Here is a 24,603-nt window from a genome sequence, read left to right on the forward strand (position 1 = left end):
GAAGACTTGGTAAATAAGGCATCACCATTTATTAAGGCAGGAGAAATAGGGGCAAAGTCAGATTTTCAAGGTGGAGGTTGAAAGCTGGAGAAATAATGAATGCATTTCTTGAAATGCTGAGTTTGAACTGTCGTGAGGCAAGACAGTGAGATGTCCTGTAGACAAATGGATTTGGAGCTCCAGAGAGAGAGATGTGGGTTGTAAGTATAGATTTGGGAGCCATCAGTTTACTTAACATCAGAGGTCTGGAAGAGATCATCAAAGCACAATGTATAGGCAGAGGAAAGCAGATCACCTAGGACAGAGCTTTGGGAAACACTGGGTTTCAGGGGGCCAGTGGAATCGAAGAAGACTTCCTACCACAGGATCTGTCATGGAAAGAACAAAAGGCAGGTTGTGCTGGGTTGAGGAGTGAATAGAAAATAGAAAATGAATCAAAGGGTAAACATACATGCTGCAGGTGAGAAAGTGAGAAAGGTGGATGACAGGATCAGACCCAGAGTAGGTGCAGAGTTAACTAGACACAGTGCTGTGCTGGGGTAGCTCGTAACAAGTCTGTCAAATTTCAGAAACTTGGAGTGCCCGTCAGGGCACAGTGGAAACGAATCTGACTAGGACCCATGAAGTTGTGGGTTCGATCCCTGGCCTCGCTCGGTGAGTTAAGGATCCAGTGTTGCCGTGAGCTGTGGAGAAGGTCGCAGACACAGCTCTGATCCCTCGTTGCTGTGGCTGTGGTGTAGGCCAGCGGCTACAGCTCCGATTGGACCCCTAGCCTGGGAACCTCCACATGCCATGGGTGTGGCCCTAGAAAAGACAAAAAATATATATATATATATATGAATAAATAAGTTGTACCTAAAGACAAATTTCATAAATTCTTAAAACTCTTCACTTTCTAATTTGTTTTTACTACATTTTACTATTATCTATGGTATCTGATAGAAATATAATGGTGTCCACTGCACTTCTCTTCCCAATGCTGTGTTGAGTGATGTCTATTTGTAGCTTGAAATTGGCCATGCCAGGATTATTTACACCATGGAGACTGGGAAATGCTACAGATCAGAGCTGAATTATTGTTTTGATGATTGTATACATTTAAATTAATGGAGAAAATGTTGCTAATGCATATTAAAAGTGCATCCTGTCTGTAGCCACTACATTGTAAGCAGAGCCAAAAAAAAAAAAAAAATCAAGGCAATAGTCCTCCAGTACTCAAAAACTATTTTCCAGTTTCACAAAGTCACATCATTGATGAATGAATGAAGTTCTAACACATCTTCATTGTTCTACTTTTCTTTTTTTTCCTTTTTAAGGGCCGCAGGTGTAGCATATGGAAGCTCCCAGGCTAGGGGTCGAATCGGAGCTGTAGCTGCTGGCCACAGCCACAGCCACATCCATGCTGGATCTGAGCCGTGTCTGTGACCTATACCACAGTCATGGCAATGCCAGATCTTCAACCCACTGAGTGAGGCCAGGGATCGAACCCGAGTCCTCATGAATACTAGTTGAGTTTGTTACCACTGAGCCACAAAAGTAACTCCTACTTTCAAGTCTTTAAAAGAAAAATATCAACCATCATTTATGTCAAGTTCGTTTATGGCAACCACAGGTCGGCTAGGATAAAAGTGTTTGACAAAAATCAACAAAAGTATTCTGTGAGAATTAACTGTCTATATGGAATTTAAAATGTAGAGTAATGCATATTTTATTGTCTTAAAATTGTGTTACAATCCTATATCAGTAAACTGTGTATCAGTAAAATGTAAACATATATATATACACACACATACACATGTACATATAATTGTTTTCCCACTCCCCACCCCCCAACATTGTTCAACATCCTGACTACATCAGAGGCAAAGCAATCTCACTCCTATGGGAATAGGTCACTGGATTTAAGGAAGTAAAGGTCTTTGATGCTGAGGGACTAGAAGAGGCACTGAATCTGCCAAGGATGAGAGAATGACTCAGGGTTGGACTTCAAGGCCCAAGGAACTCCATGCATTGAGTGATGGGGAGGTGGGAGAGGAAAGCAGCCATGAGGGGTAGTGGTTGTAACAGCCCAAGGATGACTGTCTCAGCTGGTATTAGTCAAGAGCAGAACAATGGTCTGGATACAACCATGGAGAGCTGACCCCTCATCTCCCAGTGGTCTTTGTAGTTCATAGGTCATGGGAGAATGAGTATCCCATCTTTGAGGTTGCAGAGAAAACAGTGTCCTCAGGGGACAACTTGTTTCAGTTATTAATAATAATAGCTTCTACTATTGCATGCTAGGGGACGTTAGGACAGTGATATGATCAGGGCTTCTGAGTTAAACATTTCAGGTTAGAATTCTAGCCCTGCCACTTACTAGACATGTGATACTGGGCAAGGTACTTACCTTTTCTGAGCTTCCATGTCATAATCTGTAAAATGAAGATAATATCATCTACTGCACAAAAGCTAATATACTTCAAACACGAAGCACAGTGCCTGGCACATGGTAAACTTTCCATAAATTGTAAATACTGGAGTTCCTGTCGTCGGCTCAGTGGTAACAAACCTGATTAGTATCCATGAGGATGTAGGTTCAATCCCTGGCCTTGCTCAGTGGGTTAAGGATCTGGCGTTGCCATGAGCTGTGGTGTAGGTCGCATAGAGGCTCTGGTCTTGTGTTGCAGTGGCTGTGGCGTGGGCCGGCAGCTACAGCTCTGATTCGACTCCTAGCCTGGGAACTTCCATATGTCACGGGTGCAGCCCTAAAAAAAGACCAAAAAAACATGCAAATACTATTTTGGCTATGTAAGTGAAAAAGGAAGATACATAATTACATAATTACAATTATACATAGAGGTAAGGAGGAGAGGTAAAAGCAATACATCATTATAATGGCTGTCCCTGGATGGCAGTACAATGAGGGTTTTTTCCCTTTACTTCCTCTGTATTTCTCAAAACTTCTACAATAAGCTAATTTTGACTTTCATTCTAAAAAAATTTTTAAGCAAGGAGTGTACAATCAGAAGAAAAATCTTCATTAAAAAAAAAAAAAAAAGGAGTTCCCCTGGTAGCTCAGCAGGGGAACCAGACTAGCATCCATGGGGATGCAGGTTTGATCCCGGGCCTCGCTCAGTGGGTTAAGGATCCATCGTTGTCGTGAGCTGTGGTGTAGGTTGAAGACGAGGTTTGGATCCCGAGTTGCTGTGGCTCTGGCACTGGCTGGCAGCTACAGCTCTGATTGGACTCCTAGCCTGGGAACCTATATATGCCATGGGTACAGACCTAAAAAGAAAAAAAAAAAATAGTGCTGTCAGGTATGGGAAATAAAAAGTCTTCAGTAGGGAGTTCCCACTGGGATGCTGGTTCAATCCGAAGCCCCACATAGTGGGTTAAGAATCCGGCATTGCCACAGCTGTAGCTTAGGCCTGGGAACTCCATGTGCTGCAGGGCAGCCTAAAAGAGGAAAAAAAAAAAAAAAAGTCTTAAGCAGACCTAGTACCTGGGCAAATTATTGTAAAGGGCAGAAAAAAACACTTCACCACTAAAAAAAGTGGTAAGTTCAAAGGCCGTCTCCTCATCTCTATTTTCAATCTCATCCTGTGATTTTTAGATTTCAAGAGGGCTTGCAGTAATGAATAAAGGTACTATAAATTAATCTAAACATGATTCGAATCTTTAATTTATGTATTCATTAAAATTTTACCTGTTATCAATCTTAGGGTTCCAGGTGTTAATGGCAACTCTAAGCGAAAGTCAAAGATAATCATTTGCATAAAAGCATTAGAAGTTGATTAATTGGTGTTTTCAGGCAGCTGTGATCTATTCTGCACTTCCAGAGCCGAAAAGAGAATGTTTCACTAAAAACATTTACCTGTGCTAATCCTATGAAACAGCACAACATCCTCCAGTTTTCCATGTACTCAGTTACATTTATAGCATTTTCATTTCTAGAGTCACATTTCATATTTCCAGATTTTAAAAGGCATTACAATGGCACACCGTTGAAAATTAAACTTGTTTCCACACCATTCCTTGAATGTTTATGTGTTCTGTTCCAATAGGAAGATAGAGATTAAATCCACTCACCTTAACAAATTCCTATTTGGGTGTCTTAGCATGATTTGGGGTATAGATCCCAATTTCAAGGGGCCTAAACTTGAGGTGCCCGAAAAAATAAGTAATAGGGCTTAGATAGAAAAGTGTTTTCAGAAAAGTGATTTATCTATGCTGAATAAAAACTGTAGCACTGCCAGCTCAGATGCAGTTACGATTGCTAAAGCATGTCCAGGCTGGTTATCTAATGCCTCTGCAGGAATTTAGGCCACGCATTAATGCACTGAAGATAAAATCAATTTGAAAATTTCTTAAATCAAACACCAATACTGGAGTAATACTCTCGGTGCAGGGGAACAAGCCAACAGTAATAGGAAGCCAATTATAAACTATAAACCACTCTGCTCAAATGTCCTGGTTTGTTACTGGTAGGGCCCATTACACACAGTTTGCACAAGCTAAATCCACTGACTATGCAGAACTGTTGTACACGGGGACACAGGCACTCCTCTCTCCCCTGCCCCCCACACTTCACATAAAGATGCAGCTCAGTTGTGTCTCATTGAGGGACTCATTGAGGCCGAAAACCCAAAGCAACATTCTGAACATAAACATCTTCCCATTCTACTACAGCAGTACAGCCAAGCAGTTAAGTACCAATTTTAGAATCAAACAGGTCCAAATGCAAATGTTAGCCCAGCCTCCTGCTTCTTACTTCACTTCTCAGTTTGCTCATCTACAAAATGGGATTAGGGAGTTCCCGCAGTGGCTCAGCAAATTATGAAGTCAGCTAGTATCCATGAGGATGCAGGTTCGATCCCTGGCCTCGCTCAGTTGGTTAAGGACTGGTGTTGCTGTGTCTGTGGCATAGGCCAGCAGCTCCAATTCGATCCCTAGCCTGAGAACTTCCATATGCCACAGATGTGGCCCTGAAAAGCAAAAAAAATAACTAAATAAAAAGGATTAGCAATGAGCAGAAGCCTATGAAGATAAAATAATTCATGATAATTAGTATCATAATAATCATCATAATACATGAGATAATTCATGATAATTCTGAGCCTAGTCCTTCTCATCAGATGTTGACTAGTGTTATTTCCTTGCTCTTCCATCTTCCTGACTGCTCTGACCCTAAAACAGCAAAGGGATCAGAGGCCCCAACTCTGAAACACCTCTCCTTACTGCAAGCCATCACCAGCCCACCACCCATACATAAATGGTCTCAGCTTCTACTCTCTTCAGTACATTCTCATTGAACTGATAATTATTGCATGCCCAGTAAAAATCAGCCACTGAGTTTACATAACAGGTACAGCCTCTAACTTAAGGATTTCTATCTTTTTCTCCCCCCCCCCCCCGCCCCCCGCGTTTTTGGCCGTACCCCATGAGGAATTTCCCAGGGCCAGGGCTCAAACAAGCTCCACAGCAGTAACCAGAGCTACAGCAATGAAAAATCCCTAACCTACTGAGGCACCATGGAACACCAAAGATTTCTTGAATACGCTTTCTGAGCACAGATCTGATCATGTAATTGCTGTGTTTACCAACCTTCAGAGGGTCCCTTTTGCCTAAAATAGAGGTTCCCAACTTGAGACTGATTCAGAATGACCTTTATGTTGCCTGGACACAGACATTTTGAATAAACCATGTAGCTGAATCTGTTTCCACCTGATTGAAAAACAAGACTTTGAAATTTCTTGCTATGACATCCAATATCCTCTACAATATGACCTCAACCTTGCCAGCCTCCCCAAATACAACCTGACCTCTGCCTAAACTCACCTCCATTCCTTGCTATACTTCAGCCATATTTCCCAGTTATCTCCTTAATGTACCAAGCTGTCTTTCAAATTGACACATACTGATACCCATACTGCTTGGAAAGTGCTTCCACTGCCTTCACAGTGCATTTGCACATAGTACTAGGCTCCTTCACCTTCCTCAGAAACCTTCCCTGACCATCCCATCTAAATCCATACTTAATTCTAGTCACTAGCCCCTTACCTACTTTACTCTCTTCCCATCTTCATAGTACCATTCACTATCTGGAAGTTAGTTACCTGTGTACCTCTTTATTCTTTATCTTCTCCAATAGTACTTAAACCCTGTAAGGGCAGCGTTTGTCTTTGCCACCATATCCTAAGTGCTTTCACTTGTGTGTAGTATGTGGTAGGTGCTCAAATACTTGGTAATACTTTACCAGTAAATCTTCACTCTTCCCATAGGTTCCTTTAGTCACAGCACTTAACACGCTATTTGTATAATCCCTTCAAGTCAAGGCTCTAAGTATGGCTATCAAGAAGCTGACTCAAAGTACTTAAAAAAAAAAAAAAAAAAAAAAAGCAACAGCAGAAGCCTCTGGAATCTCCCTGTTTCTATTTTCTAAGGTAAAAAAAAAAAAAAAAAAAGCCACAAGCTGAGTGAGGATAAGAAAGGTGTTAAAATTCTTTATCTTTCAAGTTTTCAAGGTGACTGAAAGAGTAAGTGGGATAGAGAAATGCAGGCTTGCCAGAAGGTACTAAGGCCTTACTGGAAATCATGACTTCAAACACAGAAACCATGCTAGCAAGTTCAGTTGCATACATGCTCTAAGTGCAGAGAACGTGGCATACTGAACTTAACCATAAATGGAGTTCAGCCAGACAGGTATAATGAAGCAAGAGAAGGGACAAAGCAATGTACTGTGTGGCCAAGTGATTCTAACACTAGACCACAGAATCTGAGCTCGGGAATAAAGGACATGAAGTGAAATCAGTGAACTATAGGTCACACAGTTCTGTAACCACTCACTCTTGTTTGTATGTGCACATATCTGACTCTTCTGGACTGAAGTCCTCCAAAGTGGGACCAGGGTCTTTTCATTCTTAGTACCTCACTGCATAGATTTGTTATCTGGATGGAAGAGTAGATGTTTATCCATAGTTCAAGGGAAAGCTCCCACCTCAAATCCTATGGTATGTAAAGTTCCTCCTTTCTCACTATTCTTAAAGAGTTCAAGTAAAAAGTTTCAGTCCTACATAAAAACCCTATTGGTATAAACAAATTCTTTGAACTGAGACAAGATGCTGAATTCCTAGTATCCAAGAACTGAACCAGAAAATGAACCAGATGTATCCCAACTAATGTTCAGGCTGCCCCTACTGAACACCTGGGAGCCATAAAATCTGAACATCCCAACCTCTATAATTATTTCACCTCCTTGCAGTAATTATTAGCAAGACCCAAAACAGGCCTTGAGAAAACCAAGTTTTTTAAGGAGACATAAGCGAAACTCAACCTGAGGGTGGAGAACAAATGCACAGACAAAGAGCATGTAAAATATGTTTTATTGTTCTTTAAAAGGGCTCAGGGTTTGGTTTTAAATCAGGCTGCACACCTTTCATCAGTCTGACGTCTCTCTTACCATGTCAAACTGGCTTAAGCTAGCAGTACTTCATTGAATCCAAAAGAAAAAAAAAACTTTTAATTTTGAAGAAGAAAATCCAGTTCTGAGAACAATTAACATTACTCTATACTTCAAAACAAAATAAGGGCCAATGTTTCATGATGCTTTATTCACCCTTCTCCTCTCACAGAACCAGGAATGTAATTTTCCTAACTCAGGCAGGCACTGATACTGGTGGATACTACACACTCGCACGCGTGCATACACGCACGTGCGCACGCACACACACACACACACACACACACACACACAAAACCTCTCCCTTCCCCTCCCTTCCTCCCTCCAAACAACAAAAATCCGAGCATGTCAAAGGAAAAAGGTTTGTTATGGTATTGATTAAAACCCTTGGAGTCAACAGTCTATCTGAGCTTAGAGGGTATGCTGTTTTGATCTTGAGCCTATGTTAGAGGAATCTACTGTCAAGTTCTGAAATAAAGAAGTTTGGGTAGTACCATCATTTTTCACTTTAAAATCCTAGAAACAATTTCAAAAAGCATTATTTTGTTTTGTTTTTTGGGATTGGGCGGGAGAGAATCTACAGATTTTCATTTATTTCAAAATCAAAACAACTCAGCACAGGAAATAGGCAGTTCACATAGCCAGCCAACATCTGAGGTATCATCAGTGTGAGACAAGGTCCCAGTCCATTCCTACTGGCCTAGCTGATCCTAACAAAATGGAAAGTTATGGCTCTACACAGCAAACTCCAACAGGACAAGATGACCCTAAGGCTTTATTCAAATCCTTGGAAGCAGAGCACTATTAAGCATGTTAATATTTAGATGGAGAGTGCAAGAGCCCCTGATGGTATCTCCCAACTTCTTTGTCAATGCAGCCTGGTCACAACTAACTTCTGCAAAGGAGCAGGAAAACAGCTTTTCTAGATCTGCACAATGAACCCAGCAAAGAATCTACAAAAATGATACATTACACCAATTCACTAGCCACACAGTCCCTTTGCTACTCATTGAACCACTCGTTCTGTCTCTCTTCTACCCTGTTATGGCCTGTGGACACACACTCACTAGGCATTGTTGGTTTTGAACCAGCAATCTTTTTTTTTTTTTTTTGAATTTCATAAAGACCTAGTAAGAAAATAACAAGGCAATCAGTGGTTAAACTGAACTGTACATATAGGGGACAGTTTGGAAAATACCCATTACAGGCATTTCTCAAGTCTAAAATATTGTCTTTGCTGCTACTCCTTTGACTGTTCCTGAAAATTCAGAGTACAAATAAGTTCTAAAATAAAAATTTTTAACTACGAGCATTTTCTGACATCATTAGACAGAAAATCAGAGTTGCTACAGCCCACAATTCTACAGAGTGTAGAAAGTGTGCTAATGCTCTGCCTGGACACATCTTCAGTGATGGCCTGGAGTACTCCTCTTCAGAAAAAAACCTCTGGGATATCCACTTAGCTTCATTGGTTGGAAAAGAAAAGAATTTGACTCTCAGCTAAGTTCTCTGAGAAGAGACTCCTCTTAAAACGCTGTTTCTCCACAAAGTTATCAAAACAAAAGGTTCTTGGCTACTCTGCCTAATGTTGAATATGGTTTTCAAGAAAAGAAACTAACATGAATACCCACCATCAATAAAGACTAAAAACCACCTGGATCACATAATATATATACCACTGCTTTTTTTTTGGTGTTTTTTTGTTTTGTTTTGTTTTTTCTAAAAGTGCCCAGGTGGGCTTAAGGCTGCCAGACTGCACACACATCTAAAGCAAAATGGGCTTCTCCTATTCCATCTACAACTTGTATCGGGGGGAAAAAGAGGGACAGAAAAAAGTGAGAAGAAGAGAAAAATATCCCCCCCCCCCCGCCCCCCCATGAAAGAAAGAAATCCCACAATAGGGAGATCTATGTGCCAAGCATAATGGAAGAGTGTGCTCCCCAAACAGATGGTTCTGCACAGGCTAATGTTCTGCTGGTTTTCCTTGGAGACCTATTTTGAGAAAGTTTAAAAAGACAGGAGATTTTGAAATAATTCAATCCTGGCAGAAATTCAAACTCCAACACTAGGAGCAAAATCACCCTTCACTGAATTAATCCCTTTTTTCTTTCTTTTTTTCTTTTCTTAAACATTTTTATTCACGTTATAGAGGGATTTCTTTTTTGTTTGCTTTTTTCCAATCATTAGGAGAGTGGTTGAGGAGTACTGAATCCATCACTACTTTGATGACACAGTTAAGATTCCAGATTCACATTTCCAGGTACCAAGAGTTCCCTCTAAATGCCACAATCAAGTCAGCCTTCGTATGCATTTCTTTTTACTGAACACAGCAATGCCCATTGGTATCTCTGAAGCGTAATCGCATCTTAGGTCGGTATTTCTCCAGGTAAAGCAGCTGTTTGGAATTGAATGCTCCCCTTCTTTTCCTGAAAATACAAGAATGGCAAGTTTTGTCATGTTAAAAGAGAGTCCACCTGCTTCACCGAAATGCATTATTCCTTTCTCACTCTACAAAGCTGAAAACCAGCATATTTCCCATACAACATCACTTCTTGAGTGAAAGGACTAAGTTGAAACATGAACTTCCTGTGCTTTCCTAAGAGAAAAAATGGACAAATTTTCTTTGCTCTCATTCGTCTATTAATCATTTAATAAACATCAGAATGGTTTATCCAGAGACATCTGACTTCATTCTTCCCAATTAACATATTCTTCATAATAGAGTCAGCAGCAAGCATTTAGTATAAATGAGCAAATATTTACATGAAGCAACAGACTCAGCTGGCATTCCCTGAAATATGTTACCTTCCTAGAAATGCTACCATACATCTCATGCCCTTTATCACAGTCATTTTCTCTTTCTTTCAAGAAAAGTTTAAAAAGGGAAAGGGTAACATAACTGCCAAAGAATCCTAGACAGCAAAACAGCATGGCCTGTTATTCCAGACTCATGTCAGATTCTGTCTGAGAACTACCATCCTGATTCTTTAACGGAACAGGTCACTGAAGGGTCCTAAGCGATTAACTGCTCCTGTATAGTTTCTTCCTTTCCTTTTAGTCACAGAAAGTTACAAATTTGGAAGGCATTTTGTACATCCATTAAAAGAGACACTAGATCACTGAGACTCTACTACCTAACTTTTCAAAGATTCCTAGATATTCAAGTCATATACTGGACATATTTTAATTTTTTTGTCTTTTCTAGGGCCGCACCCGAAGCATATGGAGGTTGCCAGGCTAGGGGTCCAATTGGAGCTGTAGCCACTGGCCTACGCCAGAGCCACAGCAATGCAGGATCTGAGCCACATCTGCGACCCACACCACAGCTCATGGCAATGCCGGATCCTTAACCCACTGAGCAAGGCCAGGGATTGAACCCACAACCTCATGGCTGGATTCGTTAACCACTGAGCCACAACGGGAACTCCTACTGGACATATTTTATAATGTCCAACTTTACCCCTAAATTAGAAAATCTTTAAATCTGGCGCCAGTAGTATTATTGTGAGTCTCTTTATGACTTGCATTTTTTGATAACTTCAAGCAATATTTTAAACCAAAGACAGCAAATAACTCTGCACTATAAATGCATACTTTCATAATTTCTTTCTCTTGCATGATTTTGCTTTATGTGTTTTTGAACATAAAATTTCATACTCACTGTCTTATAAACTGAACTGCATCTTCATACTTCATTCCACATTCAATCAAAGCAAGTGCAACCAGCACAGGTGCCCTGAAGAAAGAAACTTATTTGTAAATAACCAGAGGTCTTTGGAATTAAAGGATTTTTTTTTTAAGCCAGGATTACATATTACCAAAACCATGTAAAGCTTGAGCTTTCCTTATTCCTAAATATTTGGTACCTTTCTACATAGTAGAAGTATCTAGGAGTTCCCACTGTGGCACAACATGATTGGAGCAGTGGGGCACAGGTTTGATCCATAGCCCAGCAGAGTGGGTTGAGGATCTGGCGTTGCCACAGCAGCAGTGTAGGTTACAACTGCGGCTCAGATCTGATCCCTGGCCCAGAAACTCCATATGCTGTGGGACAGCCAAAAGAAGAAAAAAGAAAGAAAAAAAAAGGTAACTAAAACATTATAGCTTCTACAGTATTTTCTGTTTTTAGTAAAGCACAAAATTCTTAATTTTTAAAGAGATCTTTATTCTTTTAAAACATCACATTATAGCTCAAATTTTTTACATCATTTTGTCATAAATGACCAAATGTATTATCTTCAGTATCTCAGAATTTTCATTACTAATCAATTTTATTTTTTTATTAAAGTATGGTTGATTCACAACAAATCAATTTTAATATCTCATCAAATACTTCAAGAAAATCTTTCCCACGAGGCTAGGAGAATATCACAGAATTGGTAGGTAGAATATTGGTAATAATTGGTAATATAGAATAGATTTATCTGTGTGTGTGTGTGTGTGTGTGTGTGTGTAATCTAACAAAGGAAATGATGTTTTTAAAAAGCCCATTATAGGGCACCAACTTTGGACTGACTACCTAACTAGGATAGCTATTAATTTAAGAAACTACCCCAAGTCAAGTTAGAACACTACCATTACCCTTCAGGATAAGGTCTGAAACTTATAAACCTGAAAAAAAAAATAAAACTGTACTACACTAAACTGCAAAAAAAGAAAACAGCCAACAAAAGAGTTGAGCAAAGTAAAGCCTGAGTCACCACCACCTTGAGGCAACAGCAGCCTGCATTAATGTTTTAAGTCAAAGGGCATGTCATAAACTGACATTTAATCTGTTGTTGATGACTGCTGCAACACCATTCCATGCATTGCTCAAGGAAAAAGATTTTAAAAATCAATTTTCATTCTCCATACATCTACTTTCAAAAGTTTAAGACTCAACCATCTGCTCTCCACCTATTAACTTCCCATTCATCTCAATCCAAAATTAACCATGCAGATTCTTTAAATCTAAAATTACTTTAACTTTGTTGCCCATTTCAAAGACCTAAACCTTTGATTACTTAAAATTGGAAGAAAAAGAAAACATACTGAATTATAAGACTCTATTTTTGACTCAAAGGTAAGATAATTACATTAAATTAGTTTCAAAACAACTTCTGAACCATCACCCACTATATCTGGTATGGTATCAGACAAATAATGAAACATAAAAAGTTATTTTGGGAAATCATTACATCAGCTTTGGCTCTCACTTCCTTTCCTTTCAGGCAATTTAATATTTAGTGTAATAAATGCAACTTTCTATCAAAGTGAAATTTTTGATAATAAATTCACAGAAAAAAGGGGGAAAAAAAAGCTTACCTTCCCAATCCTGCAACACAGTGCACTGCAACACAGCAACCTGGCTCTTCACGAAATTTGGTTTTTAGTAGGTTTAGCCAATCATCTACTATCTGATTAGGGGGTGGTGCTCCATCGTCAAATGGCCAATCCTGGGAGAGAAAAACCTTTTGTATTAAATTGATATTTTCTCCAGGGTTAACATCCTAATGTACAACAGCTGCATAGTACACAGGGTAGGCCCAATTGCACTAACTGTACTATATATAATACAGTTAGTGCAATATATATATATATATATATATATATTCTTTTTTTTTGTCTTCTTAGGGCCACACCTGCGGTATATGGAAGTTCCCAGGCTAGGAATGGAAGTGGCCTACACCACGGCCACAGCAATGCCAGATCCAACCCACATCTGTGACCTACACTGCAGCTCACAGCAACGCGGGATCCTTAACCCACTAAGCCAGGCCAGGGATTGAACCTGCATCCTCATGGATACTATTTGGGTTCATTACCACTAAGCCACAACAGGAACTCCTATATATCTATTCTTAATTACACAATTCTGATCTTTGCTGATAAATGATCCAATATCAAAAATTCAATGTGTCAAACAACTTAGCCTTCTTAATGAAGCATTGCCAACATCCTAACAAGTGATCTTTATTTAATCTTTGGAAATATCTCTTATCGGAGTGATAAGAGGCTAGTGTTCTTTAAATATTTTATCTGAACAGAGAATTAGACATAATAGAGAAAACTAAAAATTAAAACAAAGACAAAGTAAGAGAGGACACAATATCTGTCAACAAGATTCAGCAGTCCACTCTGGCAAAGAAGTGCACAAATGGTATCTCATTGGTCTCTACAAATATTTGAGGATTATCCCCCAAATAGCTCTAAGTTATAATATCTTGTCTTTAGAGAAGGCTCTCGGATAAGTAATTTCCAATAGTTAGCATATCATAACAGAATCATACTACCATTTCTGTACTTATATACATATTTTTTAAGTCAATTAGCAAATATTTTTCAAGCTCCGCCTAAATTATATACACCCCATTTAACGAGCACAGTGTCATATGACAGGATCCTGAGCAAATGAAGACTCTCAAATATTCCTTTCTCTTTTTGTATTCATTGACTTGGGTTGTTTTTTCAATGAAGACCAATCCCATGTGCATTCATTATAGTGGCAAAGATTGATCTTGTTATTTAGCATGAGTTCCTGAGAAACCAACACAAATCAGCTTTGAAGAAAGGCAGGGGAGGGAGATTCATATGTTCTCCTATCTAACTTCAAGCACAGAAATGCGAAGACACTGTGAATTTTTTTTTTTTTTTTTTTTAGAGCCGCACTTGCAGCCTGTTGGAGGTTCCCAGGCTAGGGGTAGAATCAGAGCTATAGCTGCCAGCCCACGCCACAGCCAGAGCCACGCTGCATCTGAGCCAAATCTGCAACCTATACGACAGCTCATGGCAACATCGGATCCTTAACCCACTGATTGAGGCCAGGGATCTAACCCACATCCTCATGGATACTAGTCGGGTTCATTTCCACTGAGCCACAACAAGAGAGATTGGAAAAGAATACTTTAACATATTAGAGAAGGAAAAAGAGAAAAGTGACAGGGTACAAAATTGATTCTGCACTCATTACTGGCATCACTAGAATACTTCATGTAGCCCATTAGCCATGATGGCACGTTATGTTTGATTTGTCAACTACGCCCCATAATTAAAGGGCTGTCAGTGTTATCATTATAAATGTCACTATAGAGTTTAACTGTAAATAGCAATAAAACCAGTAAGTACCTTAATCGAGAGCTTACTTCCTGTAATACTCCCTAAAATGCATCTAGCTAGAAAAAAAATATGAAACATGCTTTGCTTACTTATATAAGCAGTTTCTATCAAAATAATCTCTAAAATAATAATTTAGAAGCATCTGAACTGCAAACTGGCACGGCTGAAAAACCACCATTAGTCTTTTCCAATGTGCCTCTCTCTGATTTGCAAGAACACTGGTTAAGGGTAGAGAGGTCTCACTTTAGGGATATGCCCTTTAAAATGTCCCAAACCCTCTTTACCTAGCAAAAGGAAATTAACAATCCAACTTAAAATTTCTGCCTAGGAAAAAAAAGAAATTCCAAGCTTAATTTTAAATGTCCTTTTTTTTCCCCACAGCTTTAGTTAGACCTTTAATTTTATCTGATCACACCTCTTTAAAACAAAACAAAAGCCTAAATTTAAAGGCCTGGAATAAATCTCCATCCTTCCATTATCTTTTACGAACTACTTCAAGTTCTTTAGTTCACTTCTATTTCATAAAGGTGTTTACCAACATTACTGATTCAAACAGACTATGGTCAATCTGTAGTTCATTTTCTCACCCTGCCATCTGTCAAAATGATTTCTCATCTACCCACTAAACAACATACTCATGATACAGGAAAAAGAACCTGTATTCAGTTTAATTACAGAGGTTAAAAATCTGTTTTTATGTTTTAAAACACAAGGCTACATTTTACACATATTCATACTTATCTTCAGTGATTTCCAGCCAGGGGACCTTAAAATCACTTAGAAATGGGAATGCAAGCAAAGTATTATTACCACAATATACTATTAAAACACTTTTTTTTCCCCCAGTCTTTCGTCTTTTTAGCACCACACCTGCGGCATATGGAAGTTCCCAGGCGAGGAGTCTAATTGGAGCTGTTGCTGCCGGCCTACGCCAGAGCCATAGCAATGCAGGATCCGAGCCATGTCTGTGACCCACACTACAGCTCATGGCAACGCCGGATCCTTAACCCACTGAGCAAGGCCAGGGATCAAGCCTGCAAGCTTATGGTTCCTAGTCGGATTCGTTAACCACTGAGCCACAACGGGAACTCCATGTTTGGCTTTTTAATTTGTGTGTTTTCCCCAAAGTGAAGGTGAAGAAACTTTATGGGTCAGATGTAAGACATGTAAGGCCTTACCAACAGGACATTTATTTATTTATTTTTGTAAGAACTGTCTTCTCAACCACTAACCATTTATTTCATTAAACATCTTTTTTTTTTTTTTTGCAAGAACTGCCTTCTCAACTACTAACCAATGTAATAATAACCACTACACAACTACCTCTCAAAAAAAATTTTTTGAAACAATTTGAAACAGGAGTTCTCCTGTGGTGCATCAGGTTAAGGATCTAGTGTTGTAACTGCAGCGGCCTGGGTTGGGGCTCTCGTGTGGGTTCAATCCCTAGCCCAGGAATTTCCACATGCCACAGGCATGGCCAAAAAGAAAAGGAACATAACCTTGTATCAACATCTTCCTTGATACCTTTTCCCTACTCAACTACTTCAAAAATCTCCAGTTCTCTTCCCACTACAAAGCCTTCACACAATCACATCAAACAGCTCTAAGACACAAAGACTACAAGGTCATTTCAATACATGCTCCTGTAATTTAGACAACTGTTTAGGGAATAAAGCATAAAATTTTACCTAATCGGAGGTTCCTATTTCCAATAATGAATAGCAAATTTAAAGGCCAAGGAGAAATTTAATTTAAAATAATTCCAATCACTATGTCCAAACTGAACTATGAAAGAAATCTTATCTTACAAAAGCTTCTTAGAAACCCATCAAGTGTCAGAAACTATCCTAATTACTCTGAAGCAAAGTGCCTTATCCTTTTCTCTTATCTTCTTCTCCCACCTTTTTGTGCTCTATAAATTATCCACAAAATAGTAAGTAACCAATTTGTACTTGCTAAGTCAGAGAGAATATTTCCAAGTGATTTAAGAACATCTCATGGAAATTACTTTCAGTTATATTCAAACTAGTAGCCTAGAAACAAATGGCAAATATTGTATTAACTTCCTAGAGAAAACAAAATGAAATTTCGATTTTCTTGAACTAAGTATGCACTAAATTTTGCTTTTTATTTGGTGAAAATACTTTGCATGTGTACACATTAAGGGCACAAATGAAAAAAAACTGGTAATCCAAAGGAATTTTAATAGATTGCTAAAATCACTGTATCTCCTACAAGTTTAGAAAGCAAACTCTCAGTGCCAAGTTTTAAAAATATTTATGCAGGAGTTCCCGTCGTGGCGCAGTGGTTAACGAATCCGACTAGGAACCATGAGGTTGCGGGTTCGGTCCCTGCCCTTGCTCAGTGGGTTAACGATCGGGCGTTGCCGTGAGCTGTGGTGTAGGTTGCAGACGCGGCTCGGATCCCACGTTGCTGTGGCTCTGGTGTAGGCCGGTGGCTACAGCTCCGATTGGACCCCTAGCCTGGGAACCTCCACATGCCGCGGGAGCGGCCCAAGAAATAGCAAAAGGACAAAAAAAAAATATATATATATATATATATTTATGGTTAAAAGGTACAACTTGTCTGTAGTGAAAAATTAAAACACTACACACTCACTAGAACGTGGATTCCTTCCTTTTCAACTGGTGCTTTATCATATGTAGCATCACAAACTCGAACCAAAGTTGTCACTCCATACTTCTTAAGTTCCTTTAAAGAAAAACAAACATAAGGAAATTTTGTTTTGTTTTGTTTTGTTTTGCTTTTCAGGGCCACAGGTGAAGCATATGGAAGTTCCCAGGCTAGGGGTCGAATCAGAGCTACAGCTGCCAGTCAACACCACAGCAATATCAGATCCAAGCCATATCTGCAACCTACACCACAGCTGTTGCTGGATCCTTATCCCACTGAGTGAGGCCAGGGATTGAACTTATATCCTCATGGATACTAGTCGGGTTCATTTCCATGAGCCACAACAGGAAAACTCCCATGAAACTTTTTAAGAATCTGCAATCAAAGCTTTAAAAATATACTCTTGTAAACTGAAGGGGGAGGTCTGATTCTTAGACAAAGATCAAAATCATTCTCATTGTAACAACATATATAATGGACACTCTTCCAATAACAGTGGAAGAATCATTAGGACCCACCTTTATAAAGGGCAATCTGGCAGCATAACACAAAAACTTTAAAAGCACACACACTTTGACCTAGAAATTCTACTTCTGGGAATTTATACTAGTGAAATAATTAAAGATATATACAAAGATTTAGGTACCAGCATGTTTCAACAGAGATTGTTTGGATGATAAAAAGCTAGAAACATAAATGGTCCAAAAACAGCTGAATGGTTAAAGAAAGTACAGCATTTCCATACAGAGAACTGTGACAGCTACAAAAAAAATGAGGGGTTGGGAGAAAATTTTTTTTTTTTTGTCTCTTTTGCCATTTCTTGGGCCACTCCTGTGGCATATGGAGGTTCCCGGGCTAGGGGTCTAATTGGAGCTGTAGCTGCCAGCCTACACCACAGCCCATGGCAACGCCGGATCCTTAACCCACTGAGCAAGGCCAGGGATTGAGCCCACAACCTCATGGTTCCTAGTCCGATTCGTTAACCACTGTGCCACGACGGGAACTCCGGGAGAAAAATTTTTTTTCAATACAGTGTGATCCTACCTATCTATCTATCTATCTATATATATCCATATATACAAATAAAAACGTGTAGAAGCCAGGTATTAACAGTTAAGTATTTTAAATTGTCTTTTATTTGTACCTTCTGTTATTTTATATACTAAGTAGTTAACCGCTTTTTTTAATTTAAAGAAACAAGTAAAAGTAATTCAGAAATTAAGATTAAAAAGTGGTATTATAGAGTTCCTGCTGTGGCACAACATCATCAGCAGCATCTTGGGAGCAGTGGGACATAGGTTTGATTCCCCAGCCCAACACAGTGGATTAAGGATCCAGCATTGCTGCAGCTGTGGCTTAGGTCACAGCTGTGGCTCATATCTGACCCCTGGCCCGGGACCTCCATATGCCACAGGGAGGCCAAAAAAGGGGGGAAAAGTGATATTATATTACAAAGCCAACTAACACACAGTTATAGCCAGACGCCTTGCTCCTTTAAATTGTCCTACAGTAATGCCTGATCCAGTAACTACCTAACTTCAAGGGGCCACCAACATCTTTTTATAGTTGCAGGAGTCTATGACTAAGGAATCCACAGGCTGAAAATAGTATCACGTAATTCAGCCAGGCTTAAAGGTGACTGAACAACCTGAGGGCATAAAGGCCTGGAACCACTTGTACACTGTGTACACAAAGTTAAGAAGCTCAGAGAATTAAAAGTATAAATAAGCAGCAACAGTGATATCCTACGAGAAGCGTCATCATTTGGTTACCTAAAGAGACAAGTTTATTTTAATTGCTAAAGGACTTTCCTTTTCACAGAAAGATTTTCTTATAAAGAATGACTTTCTTAGAAACTCAAGTTATTATATATTGAGTAAGGAATTTAAAAAGTGTTTTTAACTACAAATAAAAGCCCATTAAAAGAACTCCACAGTAGCTGTTCACTGAAAGGTTATGGCAGAATTTTTTATGGTAAATATCTGTGATCTTCCCCAAGTCAATACCTCTTCTGAACTCAGTTTTCTGCCATATGTCAAGTGAGAAGGATAGATTTAGAATCTCTAGGAGTTCATCTAGCTCTCTAAGTCTCCTCCATAAATACATCAACAGAAATCACACTGAGACTGAAAAACTTGAGAATGATTAAAAAGCTAACATTCAAATGTTTAAGTACAAAAATTTCCTTACTACTACCAATAGAAAAAAATTCAAGATCTGACCAAAAAATGCTACCTCTAAGGAATTCCCATTGTGGCGCAGCAGAAATGAATCCAAGACTAGGAACCATGAGGTTGCAGGTTCAATCTCTGGCCTCACTCAGTGGGTTAAGGATCTGGCGTTGCCATAAGCTATGGTGTAGGTCACAGACACGGCTCAGATCTGGCACTGCTATGGCCGTGGTGTAGGCCAGCAGCTACAGCTCCAATTCAACCCCTAGCCTGGGACCCTCCATATGCCATGAGTGCAGCACTAAAAAGAAAAGAAAAAAAAAAAAACACCTACCTCTAATACCTTTCCTTCTCCTAAGTTTCTGAACCCTTGTACATGATGGTTACTACTGCTAGGTAGTTCTGGGGTAGCTTTTCATCAAAAGTGGTTTTAGAACATGTGAGGTAGAAATAGACTTCAGTGTCAGAGATAGTTCTTCCACATACTGCATGCCTTTAGGCACACTGCTAAATCACTGTGACCCTCAGTTTCCTCATTTATAGGATATAAATAATAATAGTACCCATACCTCAACCTCATAGGGTTATTAGGAGTAAATGATATAATGCATAAAACTGCTTATTGTAGTGCTGGTGTTACTAAGCGTTCAATATTAATTATCTTTAATATTAAAGCATAACAAAAGAAATGGTAATAATGTTGAAAGGATATAAGGAAAAAAACACAGTACTAAGTAATCTCTAAGATCTCCCCAATTTCCTTAAACATTCTTTTAAAAATCTGTTGTAACTAATTCAATTCAATTCAAAGATTGATCAAATGACCATCCACACCCTAAACACAGATTTCTTTACAATGGTTTTTAATCTTTAATGGGATTTTACCTATAAATCAATCCAAAAGATAAGACCATGCTACAATCTTACCTCTGTGAACTTGTTGAGGGTAGCATTGGTAGGGTTGTGGGTTATCAGAAAACGCATGTTCTCATAGGAGATCTCCACAGGGGCTGGACGGTTCATTATGGCAAATAAAAAGTGTGAGTGTGCGTGTGTGAAAGTGATGGGGAAAATGAAAAAAAAAAAAAATCAATAAATCTTGAAATGTTTCACAGCAGAAAACATTAAAAAGACCACTAAAATGCCTATTATCAATCAGTGTTTTCTCTATTCAACTTGTTTATTCTTTAAGAAGCTTCTCTCTTCAAGATAAGCAGAAGTATTTAGAATCCACTTGAATCCAAATTCAATCTGGGCCTCGATGTCTGCTGATGGATACCTTCGGACTCCAAAAAAATCCAACTACATACAAAACTTAAGCAGCCTTTACTACATTTAGGCACTAGTGAGACAAGTTAAAAGTGTAGGTCGCTTTCCACTTTTGTTTACTTGATGCTTAATTTTACTGGAGTCATTAAAAGAAATATGCTTGCAATTAAAAAAAAAAAAAAAAAAGCCAACTATTTCTGAGGCCAGTCTCGGTGTCCAGAGTCTTCAAGGCAATGTTAATTATGGCACATTGAACCTCCAAGCTCACTTGTCAGCGGAAATGCTGTGCTGAGCCTGGCAGAAGTCTGCCCTCACACTCAGAATCGCCATAAATGTGCAACGTATATTCCAACGAAAAACCTGGAGGAGAAAAGCATAAGTTAAATGAACTGGAGGTTGACAGCATAGTAAACACAATACCCAAAGTCAAGAATACATTCTTTATGAGCCCAAAGACATCTGACATAGCACCAACTCTAAACTACTGACATCTATCGAGAATAGGATAAAAGCGTACACCAAGAGTTTTAAAATAGATTCAAAAGTAAAGTACGTCTTTTTTCAAAATGAGGTTCAATAAAGTTTCCATACTAATAAGATTGTTTCTATCATTTTAAAATGACTGAATTTCTAAATTCATTTTATATCTTTTTTTTTTTTTTTGGCCGCACTTGCAGTATATGGAAGTTCTTGAGTCAGGTATTGAACCTGCGCCACAATATCGACCTGAGCTGCCATAGTGACAACATGGAATCCTTAACAACCACTGTGCCACAAGGGAACTCCCATTTTAAGTCATTTTTAAATGATTAAAAAATACTTAGAGAAGGCTTTCCCCATGGACTCTTTTTCATAAAGTTCACAATGATCTTATTTTTCTATTTTGATGGTTAAGTACTTTGCATAAAATCATACCCATCTGTAAATGGCTGAAAGATCATTTACCAAAATTCTTTGAGGATTTAATTCTTTCTATCCAAAATATATGCATTGGCCCCAATTATTACATCAGTTCATAAAGTACTTTCAAAAAGTTGTCTTTTTTCCTCACAACTCTGAGCAGTTTTTACTACCTATGAGGAATGAGAAAAGAGGATCAGAAAAGTGATTTATCTAAGGTAAATAAGTTAGTTGAGCCCAAATTCAAACCCAAGTCTTCTGTTAGTCCTGCATTTTTTCCAAGGTACCAAAATGCCAGCTGACTCAATTAATGTATGATTCCCATTCTCTCATTTCTCATCAAGTTTACCTTTTTACCATTTCTCACATCACTACCTCAAAGAGTCCAAAAGCATTTCAAGGTCAATGATACACACAGCATCCTCCTGTCCAAATATTAATCCCTACCAAAAACAAGGCAAGAAACTGAAGTGGCAGAAATTTTAATATTATTTTAGGCCTGTATAGCTGGCTCAGGCAGTGTCAACATAATCATATATTCCTCTGAAAATAGGAACAAGGTCTCATTTCTTTTACTTGCCTCTTTGAACTAAGCCACCAATAAACGCTCATTTAAGAACTCTAAAAAAGATGACTGTGACCAAATTGATGAAAGACAGTAAAGCACACAGAAGCACTTGCAAGAAAAAAAAACTGAAACAGATAGGAGTTCCCATCGTGGCTCAGCAGTTAACAAACCCAACTAGTATCCATGAGGATGCCGGTTCCATCCTGGTCTCGATCAGTGGGTCAGGGATCCAGAGTTGCCATGAGCTGTGGTGTAGGTCACAGATGTGGTTCGGATCTGGCATTGCTGTGGCTGTGGTGTAGGCCAGCAGCTACAGCTCTGATTGGACCCCTAGCCTAGGAACCTCCATATGCTGTGGGTGTGGCCCTAAAAAGACCAAAAAAAAAAAAAAAAAAGAAAAGAAAAAAAACTGAAACAGATAAAGACAAATCTAAGCCTCAAACTTTCAAGCCTAATCATCTATCTTCAAGTCTTCTTTTTATGAGATTCTTATGGCATTTTATTTTATAAATTAGATACTTTTGACTATATTACCACAGACACAAGTGTAAAACTGAAATAGGGAATTCCCATCGTGGCACAGTGGTTAACGAATCTGTCTAGGTACCATGAAGTTGAGGGTTCGATCCCTGGCCTTGGTCGGTGGGTTAAGGATCTGGCATTGCCGTGAGCTGTGGTGTAGGTCACAGACATGGCTCGGATCCCTAGTTGCTGTGGCTCTGGTGTAGGCCGGCGGCTACAGCTCTGATTAGACCCCTAGCCCTGGGAACCTCCACATGCCGTGGAAGTGGCCCTAGAAAAAGCAAAAAGACCAAAAAAAAAAAAAAAAACAAAAAAAACCTGAAATAGTCCTAAAGTATGATAGACAATAAATTCAAAAGGGCATTATAAGACCTTTAAAACCTCAGCAGAATGAATTATTCACTTCAGTAAAAGTACAAAACCTCTACATTCCAAGTAAGAAAAATAAAAATACATACCATCATTCTTCCTAACTCATAATTCTAACTACAGCCCTAAAAACACAGCCACTTCAGAGTACACATTTTATAGCGTTCTTCTTGTTCAGTCAAGGATTTTTTTTTTTTTTTTTTTTGCTTTCTAGGGCCACACCCGTGGCATATGGAGGTTCCCATGCTAGGGGTCCAATCGGAGCTGCAGCTGCTGGCCTACAACTCAGCCACAGCAACGCAGGATCTGAGCCATGCCTGTGACCTACACCACAGCTCATGGCAACACCGGATCCTTAACCCACTGAGTGAGGCCATGGATCTAACCTACAACCTCACGGTTTCTAGTCGGATTCATTTCTGCTGCGCCATGACAGGAACTCTCAGTCAAGGAATTTTAAGATTAGCAGAAACTTAAGAAATCAAATACACTGACCTTAAAAAAAAAGAAAGAAAAAAAACAGTGATGTTTGAGATAGAGAGGTTAATATGACTTAACTAAGACCATGATGTGAATTAGTAGCAGATCCAGGACAAGAAACCAGGTCTCCTAACTCCTTATTTATTTTTCCTTCAATTTTGACTAATGGAGGTACCCACATATTTTTCAAGTCACAATTTTTTTCGTGAAAGTGTAACTTTTCTCAAATATTTGCTTGGATGTTCATTTGCAACTCTATGACCTTATAATAAGAGGAGAAAAGATTATTAAAGTAACTACTCAAAGCACAATGGTTTGCATGCAGTGCAAAACACAATGAAATTCTAACCTGTTTGAATCCCTTTGGTTTAATGATGTTATCTCAGTAATATGTGTGTCAGCTGAGAGAGGCACTGAAAGACCAGCATTGTCCTAATAGCCAGGCTTAAAAGGTTACAGCTCTAGCATTAAGTTTTCTACCTCGTCGTCATCAGTGTTTGTCTGCTCAGCAAACAGAACAACCTTTATCCCATCTTATTCCTCCAAGCTCATTTTGGAAGGAGCACTTCCAGGGATAAGGATAAGTCATTATTAGATTTTCAATTCTTAATACCAAACTAAGATTCCCAGAAAGGAATTTCTGCCAAATGAAACAGTATGTTCTATCAGTGTTAACAGGTCCATGATATAAGCTTTTGTTCCTTCCCCCCTCCAAAAAATTCAACGACGCATTAACAGTTAAGTGTTCTTGTATCTGTCAATTCAGATAAACTAATGTGAATTTCTGTGACACCCATAAGAATGCAAAGCAAGGAGTTCCCGTCGTGGCGCAGTGGTTAACGAATATGGCTAGGAACCATGAGGTTGCGGGTTCGGTCCCTGCCCTTGTTCAGTGGGTTAACGATCCGGCGTTGCCATGAGCGTGGTATAGGTCACAGACGCGGCTCGGATCCTGCGTTGCTGTGGCTCTGGCGTAGGCCAGGGGCTATAGCTCCGATTCGACCCCTAGCCTGGGAACCTCCATATGCCGCGGGAGCAGCCCAAGAAATGGCAAAAAGACAAAAAAAAAAAATTCAAAGCAAACAATCTATAAGGGAAAAAAAAAAACAATTTACCACAGCTGGAAAGTACTCAAAAGTAACAGAACCCTACAT

The 24,603-nt window shown here is 39.1% G+C and overlaps 1 protein-coding gene across 3 annotated transcripts in view; it reads right to left on the reverse strand.

The window, feature by feature from the left end:
- Positions 1-7,345: 7,345 nt before the first annotated feature.
- Positions 7,346-24,603, reverse strand: part of PTP4A2 (protein tyrosine phosphatase 4A2) — a 32,227-nt gene continuing 14,969 nt past the window's right edge. The window contains exons 1-6 of one of the 3 annotated variants that reach the window (XM_047793033.1): positions 21,556-21,630; positions 20,269-20,970; positions 17,156-17,248; positions 12,746-12,876; positions 11,103-11,177; positions 7,346-9,867 (exon numbers count right to left, since the gene is read on the reverse strand). In XM_047793033.1, coding sequence (XP_047648989.1) covers positions 9,759-9,867; positions 11,103-11,177; positions 12,746-12,876; positions 17,156-17,248; positions 20,269-20,364 — 504 coding nt within the window. In that variant the 5' untranslated portion in view covers positions 20,365-20,970; positions 21,556-21,630 and the 3' untranslated portion in view covers positions 7,346-9,758. Of the gene's footprint in view, positions 9,868-11,102; positions 11,178-12,745; positions 12,877-17,155; positions 17,249-20,268; positions 20,971-21,555; positions 21,631-24,603 lie in introns of those variants that run through there. The other 2 variants (XM_047793032.1, XM_047793034.1) reach the window with 2 other exon arrangements.

The sequence above is a fragment of the Phacochoerus africanus genome, chromosome 8 (genome assembly GCF_016906955.1).
Source record: "Phacochoerus africanus isolate WHEZ1 chromosome 8, ROS_Pafr_v1, whole genome shotgun sequence".
Classification (NCBI taxonomy): Eukaryota; Metazoa; Chordata; class Mammalia; order Artiodactyla; family Suidae; genus Phacochoerus; species Phacochoerus africanus.